Source organism: Ipomoea triloba, chromosome 13, assembly GCF_003576645.1.
Source record: "Ipomoea triloba cultivar NCNSP0323 chromosome 13, ASM357664v1".
NCBI lineage: Eukaryota > Viridiplantae > Streptophyta > Magnoliopsida > Solanales > Convolvulaceae > Ipomoea > Ipomoea triloba.
The window spans coordinates 3358490-3368368 of NC_044928.1; the positions used below are offsets into that span (position 1 = coordinate 3358490).

Sequence of the window (9879 nt, forward strand, 5' to 3'; positions counted from 1 at the left end):
AAAAATGTCAATCTATAATATTTTTTATAGGCTAAAGTGTCATCTAGCACCATGAACTATATCCAATTATTCATGCCGCACCCTGAACTTTCATATCGTATATATCGAGTCGCAAACCAAAATAAAAAATTCACCTAGAACTTTTAGCAGGTTTCCCGATCTTCCTGCTGACATAGTGACATGGCGCAGGTTTCCAAGTGATGTGGCATTTCTTTTAACCTTATGTTATCCATGTAAGCATTTATTGTTATGATTTTTTTTATTGCAATTTAAAATATTTCAATTTTACGCTCCAGTCAAAAAGATTTTTGCTCCATCAATGTTTGTAAGTTTTGTGTTATAAATTTTTATTGATAATTAATTTATTATTTATTATGATAACAATGTTATTATTGGTAAGCTTATTTAATTTTAAAAGTTTATTCATTTTTATAAATTATAATTATTTATTTATGAAGCACTAACGCAATTAAACAAATTAAACTAGTACTGTCCATCAATTTAAAACCAGCCTAAAGATCGACTTGCTGAATTAATCAAAATTCTATTAGACAAAATCGTTGATAATACTGACTCAGTTCCAAAACACCTCAGGAGAAAATTCAGGTAACAAATTGTGAGACTTTGAGACTTCTAAGCTTAAATACAAACCAAAATAAATTAAACAAAATATAACCTAAGTTTTGACAAATAATTAGCTAATTAAAATAATAATGTGCATCATTTGTGCACTTACAATCCTTCTCAATTATTTGACAAAACTAAATACAAATATACTTGTCAAACATAGATAAATAAACATTTTATTAAAAGATTACCTTAAATATATATATTTGCTTACAATCCCAACCTAAGCGTACAAAAGATTGACTAGAAAGCTCCCAATGAGTCCCAATCATACTCAGATTAGAAGATCCTTTAACATACTTAGGCCCACCCCATTAGTTTATTTTGACACAAATTTTAATAGCAAAAAACTGACACATTATTTTTTTAATTAATAGGGTGTTGCATTTTGGAGATGTTTTTCTCCTACAACACCCCCAAAATGTCAGGTTTTTTATTTTAAAAAAATAAAAAATAAAAAATAAAGTGAGACGCAAGTACGCTGTGCGCCTAGGGCAATGCGATTTCATTTTTCTTTCTTTCTTATTAAGTTGGCCAAGGCCGTTGGCAAGGGTAAATTATTATGTGGACCAAAAATAAAAGGTACATTATTTTTGTACTGAAGGTACATTATTTTTGTACTGAAGGTACATTATTTGATAGTATATATCAAATAATGTACATTCAGTACAAAAATAATATACTCTAAAATAATGTACTTTACGTATAAAAATAATGTAATTTTATATATTAAAAATGTACTTTTTATTTATGGTCTACATAGCTGTGTGGACCATGGTTCATGCAATAATGATTGGTTGGCAAGCTGATTTCTTTTAATTTTTCTTTTTAATTTTTTTTTAGTTGGCCGATTCAAAGGCCAACTTTAAAAAAAAATTGAATTTTGTTATTAATTTTTACATAGTAAAATTATATATAAAAAAATTTGTAAATATTTATAATTATAAATTTATTTTAATTTTGATAGGTATAATTTAAATATAATAAAAATAAAAATTTATAATTTTTATAATGATAATAAATAAAAAATAATTACAATATAGTAATAAAATTATGGGTCCACAAAAAACTATAAAAAGAAAAAAAAAACTTAAAACTAATGGAGAGAGCGAATATTTTAAATTGGAATAAGATAGTGGATAATGATATGGATGTTTGTGGCCCACAAAAAACTTGAAGTAAAATCTCAACTATTGAGGAAGGTTGAAAAATCAACCTCCAACTAAGACAGATAACCAAGAGAAATCCTGATCTCTTCCTCACCACCGCTACTGAAAGCTAGCGGCGCAATTGCGTGCTTTACCACATGAAGCTAAGAAAGCCAATTCAAGTCTAAACAGATTTCTCCATTCTAAACCTGAGAAAAAGACAAACGTACACCAACGAGGATGCCTTCTACTACCTACGCTTCTGCATTGCGAGAAATCCATCCTCACCTTCAAATTTTCTTTTCCTTTTCCCCGTGCGGCGTCTGTGCGTGTAAGAAATGGCAGAAATCCCAACAGTGAGCGGATTTGGAGTGAGCTTCATCGCTTTCTTGCTGTATATCTGCCTTCACAATCACATCAGAGAAGGCCACCAACTCATAGCTCCTTGCCGTTGTAAAGCCTTCGTCCACAGGGAATGCTTAGACCACTGGAGATCTGTCGAGCAATATAATTTTTATTATATTCCTACACATAAATATTGTTGTAATTCAGTTTAATTAAATGATTATATATAGATAATATAAGCAAGCATTATAACTCCAAACCCAATTTCATAACTCTATATGAGAAATTCACTGCAAGCCTAGATGAGAAAGTGGCACATACCGGCACCGTTCTCCATTCATAATTTTAGAACTCTATGATCACAGTTTTAGAACTATATGTTCATAATTTTAGAACTATATATTCACAATTTCGTAACTCTATATTTACAATTTCATAACTCTATATTCAATAGTATAACAATTTTTGAATCTATATAACAAAATTGTGAATATAGAGTAGTTCAAAATTTGTAAATATTGAGTAATTTAATTTTGTATATTATTAAGATCTAAAATTTTGAATATAGTGTTCTAAAATTGTGAACATGGACCAGGGTGGGCCCGGGTCCATAGCATAATTCAGTGAAGGTGCCTAACATGGTTTCCCAAGAATTCATCAAGTCAAACATTGAGCCAATATTCAAAAGCACAAGAAATCTAAGGCTTTCTATTTGAGTTAATACCCAAAATTGTCCTCGATTATAGTGGTTTTTCTCAATTTTGTCCTAAACGACTTTGGTCTCATTGAGTGGTCCAAGACTTTAATGTTATCACTCAAAATTGTCCTCCGTTAGTTTTGCTGTCAAAAGGTTGTTAAGTCCCGGGATAATATAGTCATTTCATTAAAAAGGAGAGGGAAGTCGTCATTGCTACGCCAGTTCTGATCACATTGCCGGCTAACACCGAGAATGTGAGGGAGAACAGATCTGGGACTTCTGATGATGAACTTCCGGCGAGAGTGTGACGAAATAAATGCTTAGAAAGAAAATAATGGGAAATTGCATTAAATTGAAGTGAGCAAAGAAGTTCAAACTCATTTAATATTACTCTCATATGCCAAGGACCTTGTAGTCTAGTGGCATCAAACACTTCCCTTTATACGGGAGGTGTGCTTCAATAGGTTGAGAAAGTAGTTATGAACAGATACTGCATTGTAATAGAGTTAGTAGACAAACTAACTCCAGCCTAAAGACTTGCTGAATTAATCAAAATTCTATTAGACAAACCCGTTGGTAATACTGACTCAGTTCCAGAATACCTCAGGAGAAAATCCAGGTAACAAACTGTGAGACTTTGAGACTTCCAAGCTTAATTACGGACCAAAATAAACTAAGAAAAATAAAAGAAAATATAACCTAAGTTTTGACAAATAATTAGCCAACTAAAATAATAATGTGCATCATTTGTGCATTTACAAATTACAATCATTCTCAATTATTTCACAAAACTAAATACAAATATACTAGCCAAACATAGATAAATAAACATTTTTATTAAAAGATTGCGTTAAGTATATTTGCTTACAATCTTACCCTAAGCGTACAAAAGATTGACTACAAAGCTCCCAATGAGTCCCAATCATACTCAGATTAGAAGATCCTTTAACATACTTAAGTCCACCCCATTAGTCTATTTTGACACAAATTTTAATAGCAAAAAACTGACACATTGTTTTTTTAAACTAATGGGGGTGTTGCATTTTGGAGATGTTTTTCTCCTGCAACACCCCCAAAATGGCAGGTTTTTTATTAAAAAAAAAAAAAAAAAAAAAAAAGTGAGACGCAAGTACGTTGTGCGCTTAGGGCAATGTGATTTCATTTTTCTTTCTCTTAGGCCTTCCACAATAGTTAGTTTTTGATCAATTGTGGAATAGTAAAATCTGGTCATTGAGTTATTAATCAAATGGGAAGGGATTGTGTTGGGTGGGTTTTCCTCCTGCAAAATGGGGGTTTTGTCAGTTTGGGATGGGCCCACTGGCAGAGTTCACTGCAAAATGGGTGGAAATGGGTTGTTTTGGGTTGGTTTTTAGTTTTTGTTTTGAATTTGTTTTTAGTTGGCCGATTCAAAGGCACTTTAAAAAAAAATTGAATTTTGTTATTAATTTTTACAAAGTAAAATTATATATAAAAAATTTTAAATATTTATAATTATAAATTTATTTTAATTTTGATAGGTATAATTTAAATATAATAAAAATAATAATTTATAATTTGTATAATGATAATAAATAAAAAATAATTAAAATATAGTGATAAAAATGTGGGTCCACAAAAAATTGAAAAAAAAAAAAAACTTAAAACTAATGGAGAGAAGAATTTTTTATATTTAGTAAGATAGTAGATGTTTGGACCCACAAAATACTTGGAGTAAAAACTCAACTATTGAGGAAGGCCGAAAAATTAATCTCCAACTAAGACAGATACCCAAGAGAAATCGAATAATAGATAATCCAATATGGATTTCCTGATCTCTTCCTCACCACTGCTACTGAAAGCTAGCGGCGCAATTGCTTGCTTGCTTGCTTTACCGCATGAAGCTAAGGAAGCCAATTCAAGTCTAAACAGATTTCTCCATTCTAAACCTGAGTAAAAGACAAACAGACACCAACCCGGATGCCTTCTACTACCTACGTCTACGTGTCAACTTCTGCGTGCATTGCGAGAAATCCATCCTCACCTTCAAATTTTCTTTTCATTTTCCCCGTGCGGCGTCTGTGCGTGTAAGAAATGGCAGAAATCCCAAGCAGCTCCAACACCACCCGCTGTTCCCGCTCTATCTACAACCCGCTCTATATATATATAATACTTAAACCCAATTTCATAACTCTATATGAGAAATTCACTACAAGCCTAGATGAGAAAGTGGCACAGCGGTTGTCCATTCACAATTTTAGAACTCTATGATCACAGTTTTATAATTATATGTTCATAATTTTAGAACTATATATTCAAAATTTCGTAACTCTATATTTATAATTTCATAACTCTATATTCAATAGTATAACAATTTTTGAATCTATATAACAAAATTGTGAATATAGAGTTCAAAAATTGTGAATATTGAGTAATGTAATTTTGTATATTAAGATCTAAAATTTTGGTTTTGACTAACGCAATGCACGCATATTGGAGGTATGAGTTTTTCAAATTAGGAATATTTTCAACAATATGACATAGTCATTCAGCCTTTCGTGACACACACGTCTAAGGCTTTCAGCTTAGATTCCATTATGGATCTGGCTATCGCAAAATGTTTTGAAAATTTCCATTAAACTGACTACACTAGCTCACATTAAACATGTAGCCACTCATGGACTTAGCGTCCTTTTGATATCCGGTTAACATGCTATATATTTCAAGTACAACTGGGTATCACATGTACGGTAGTCTTAAGTCACGAGTATATTGTCCGTATCTCATAACTCTCACTATTGCCTTCTAGTGTGTATCACTAGGGTTACTCGTATAACTACCGAGTTTGTTAACTGCAAAGGCAATATTCGACCCAGCATAACTCATTAGATACCATTAAACTACCAATAATCTGAGTGCATTCTCTTTGAGAAGTACAATCTCTGTGATTTTTGGATAGTTGTACGTTAGTATCTCACTATTGCCTTCTAGTGTGTATCACTAGGGTTACTTGTATACCGAGTTTGTTAACCGCAAAGGCAATATTTGACCCAACACAACTCATTATATACCATTAAACTACCAATAATCTGAGTGCATTCTTTTTGAGAAGTACAATCTCCGTGATTTTTGGATAGTTGTACGTTAGTATCTAACGTTGTCCAAGCCACTTGATTATCATCCTTGTTAAATTTTTGCAAGGATTTAATCAACATAATGATATTGGCTTCATACGAGACCATCAGGTCTTCTCACGATTTTAACCCTGAGGAAAATCTGCCAAACTCATATCCTTCATGTCAAATCTTGAATTTAACATGCCCTTGGTAGATTTGATCGTATGATCGTTACTACCCACAATGAGTTTATCTTATATAAACACATAGTGATATCACCGTCTATCGTATACCTTACGTAGACACACTTGTCACTTTTGTTTATATTAATCTCGTTGGTCGTCATTGTATGATTAAACTTCACATGCCAAGGCTAAGGCTATTGTTTTAACCATACAAAGATTTCATCAATTTACACACTTTTTTTCACATCACGGAACCACAAAATCCTCAGGTCGTTCCATGTCCATCAAGAATGCGGTTTTCCACATCCATTGATGAACTTCCAAGTCACGCTAAGCGGCTATGGCAAGTATCGTTTTCATGGATTTTATTATCATCACAAGAGAATACGCATTGGAGTAACCACGACACTCGCATTGCATGTAAATTACAAGCTCGGCCTTGTACTAAAATGAAATCAACCGGTTTTATCTTCTAACTAATGATCTATTAAGATCCAAAGGTCTTACAATCCGGAGGAAGAACAACCAGTTCCAAGTGTGATTCTCTAAGATAGAATCAAAACCATTTTTGTGACCTTCGAAACAATCGGTCATTAACAGGAGATTAGTTATGAAAATTAAGATTGCACATAATATGAAATTAATTTCGTAAAGTTTAGAATTAATCCCTTGAATGGTCACTACGCAAGTGAATCGACTAGCCAAAGACTTCTGCAAAAGGTCACTCTGGTTTAACGTTCCGTGGAACGTAAGCTTCGTACAACCGCGAAAGGTAAACTTTTTTTTACTTCCCGCGGACATTCGTAGAAGTCGCAACGTTCAGTTTCTAACAAGCGTGTCATAAACAAAACAAGTTCATTTTCTAGTAAACAGGTTAGAATATGCGTACCACACTCTAACATGTACGTCAGAAAATTTGAACCAAAGGATTTTCCAATCCTAACTGAATCCAGTTCATTTTCTAGTAACATGTTTGAATATGCGCATCACACTCTAACATGTACGTTCGAAAATCTGGACCATAGGATTTTCTAATCCTAAGTCTCTTGCTACGTCTAGCTTTGAGCTCGGGTTCTCTTCCAGACCCTTCATTTATTATCAGCTACGTCGAGCGTTCATTTCAACGTGATACGTTCCTCATTAAACCTTCACAAAAAAAAAACATTTTCAAAGAACGAAGAATTTCTTATTTTACATGTTCTTATGTATGTTCGGAAGGTGCTGGCCAATTATTTTGATGGGCTATGCCAAATTGAAGTTTGTGTTTCATCTCAACTAAAAGTCTAAGTTGAAAGTTGAATTGCACATTTATATTTATATATTATATATGCTCAACAGAATTGGCATTGAATTTCTATTCCTAGGGGGAGACTGGTAGAAATTTCTATTCTATGAAAAGAGAGAATTGCAATTTCGCATTCCTTATAAGCAAACAATGAAATTTTACAAGTTCAAAGAATTATATTGAAAAGGAATTACAATAATTCCATTGTACCAAATAGGCACTTAAAGTTGTCAAACAATCTTAATTGCGCATATTAAAATTTTCTCGAGAAAAATAATTTTTATTATCTAAAACTTATTCCATAAATCAAACATACTATAAAGCTGCATTTGCCAATAATACCACATTGTTAGTACATAGTATTTTGCTGACCAAAGGAAATCAAAATTCATATATATATGAATTAAATATTACAAGGAAAAAAAAAAAAAAAAGACAATAGATAAACACAGACGGTTAAGTCCTTTTATTTCACACACAAAAAAAAAAGGGAGGGAATAGCAGTAGAGCTGAATTTCGTTTCCTATACTCATTCAAATTATTCAATCTTGGTTAGATGGCGCAATGTGAATTTCTGCAAGGATAAAAGTATTTTCTCCAGCCTCTCCTTGGTGGCCTCATGGATCAAGTTGCCGTCGGCGTCAAACTTTGCAGGAGGCTCGAATGCCTGCAGGAAAAACTCAGGTTTGTTGATGAAATGGAGGTCCAGGAAAACTCCGATTTGCCGTAGGTGGGTCTGCCCTACTCCTCCTCCTAGGAATCCTCCGGCGCTCACGATCGCCGCCGTCTTGTCACCCCACACGTTCGGCGGCCGAGACGCCCAATCAATCGCGTTTTTCAAAGGTGCTGATACAAATTAAAACAGCAGTACATAATTATAGTATATTTAGTGTTAGGTTTACTTTCAATTCGCCGTTAATTTGATCTGTTTTTATGTTTGGCGGATAGAACGTACCAGAAACGGAGAAGTTGTTTTCCGGAGAAGCGAAGAGTGCGCTGTCGGCTCGGAGAATCTTCTGGCGGAATTCCTCCACCTCCGGTGGAAACGTTCCGTCTTCTCCCTCGAGATCGGTGTTCAGAATCGGTAAGGACGATATATCCACGTACTCAATCTCCATCCCGTTGATTGATTCCTTGCAAATCTCCATCGCTATATACATATACATATATATAATCAGAAAATTGCTTAATGGAGTAGATCAGATATACTAATTCAATGAGTAATGGCAGGGGAAGATGAGATCGATCGTTACCGGCGCGGATGAGACCGCGATTGTAAGAAGCTTTGCGGAGGGAACCGCAGAGGGCGACGACTTTGATCACCGGTGATTGAGTTGCCATTTTTTAATTTGCTGCTCGATCTGTGACTGTTACGTTCAAATTCCCAGATAGTTTGAGGTGTTACGGCTAGCACGGAGTATTTATACATGGAAAAAAGTGATGGAGGTTAGTATATGAGAATCAAAGTCAACGGCTGCGGTAGCTTATTCCAACCTCATCCATGGCGACTCTTATTCCGTCTTTTACGACGAATGTTGCACTCTGGTGAGCCCATTCTCGTTTTTAATTCCCCAAGCCGGCCGCTTTAATTTCTCTTTAATTTATATATACATACGGATCGGATCGGATCGGAGTATTATTTTGATGAGCTCCCTGCTCCCGTCACCACCACAATTGCTTCGTTGTTTATTCATGGCGGCTGCGGCTATTTGTCCACCACAATATAATGACCGCATGCATATTCAATCATGACGTTTGGTTAGGTAAAGTAATAATGCAAATTATTGTCTGGAGTTGTGTTAACCACTATTCAAAACAAGTCTTGGATTACTAACAGCAAGCTCGAAATAAAGTTCAAATTGGACTTGTCATTTTTTCGATTGGCTGGAGTGTTCGAACTCGAGTTCGAGTCAGATGATTGACTCGACATGATTCAAATTGAGCTCGATGTGCATATTCAATGGGGTTTCCACTCATCGTTCATCAGCAAAATGTGCATATTAGTATTATACGTAATCAGAGTCTTTGTAGTTTGTATCAAACCTACTATATGCATGGCTCATCATGTATTTCATCTTTTCTGTGATTTCTCTGCCGCTAACCAATCCATTGCAACAGTTAGTGAAGGCAGATGAAGCTATACGTAACAATATATAAACCCCGCAAAGATCACCCCTCCAATACCTTGGATATGGATAAATATTCCCAAACATATAAGCACCATGAAGAGTCGTTTGAACCACACATGGCCATCTGTGCAGTCTAACATTGCCTTAATCAACCCAAGAAAACAAGAGTTTTTCTCCATCCTTTGCCTTCAATTTTTCTTTAAATTTTGTGCTTAGCAGAGCACTCACAACCTTCTTCTTCTTCTTCCTTTCAATCCCAATTGTTCCGTGGGGGAAGCCAAGAACAGTTGATACATCATCTTTAGTTATTTCAACCATGAGCCCATTCTTTAGTGTCAACTTGGAGTTCATGGGGTTATAATTGTCAAGCA

The 9879-nt window shown here is 34.4% G+C and overlaps 1 protein-coding gene across 1 annotated transcript; it reads right to left on the reverse strand.

The window, feature by feature from the left end:
* Positions 1–7692: 7692 nt before the first annotated feature.
* LOC116002771 (NADPH:quinone oxidoreductase-like) lies at positions 7693–9011 on the reverse strand. The gene is made up of 3 exons (XM_031242938.1): positions 8633–9011; positions 8335–8529; positions 7693–8225 (listed from the first exon to the last, which is right to left on the reverse strand). Exons 1-3 carry the CDS (start codon positions 8718–8720, stop codon positions 7918–7920), a joined length of 591 nt encoding a protein of 196 aa, XP_031098798.1. The 5' UTR covers positions 8721–9011; the 3' UTR covers positions 7693–7917.
* Positions 9012–9879: the final 868 nt, after the last annotated feature.

Excerpts from the sequence above, each read along its gene's own strand:
- LOC116002771 (XM_031242938.1), bottom strand. The coding sequence starts at position 8,720 with ATGGCAACTCAATCACCGGTGATCAAAGTCGTCGCCCTCTGCGGTTCC. Across the intron at positions 8,530-8,632 it reads TCGCGGTCTCATCCGCGCCG|CGATGGAGATTTGCAAGGAA; the intron begins GTAACGATCGAT and ends ATATGTATATAG. Across the intron at positions 8,226-8,334 it reads AAACAACTTCTCCGTTTCTG|CACCTTTGAAAAACGCGATT; the intron begins GTACGTTCTATC and ends AATTTGTATCAG.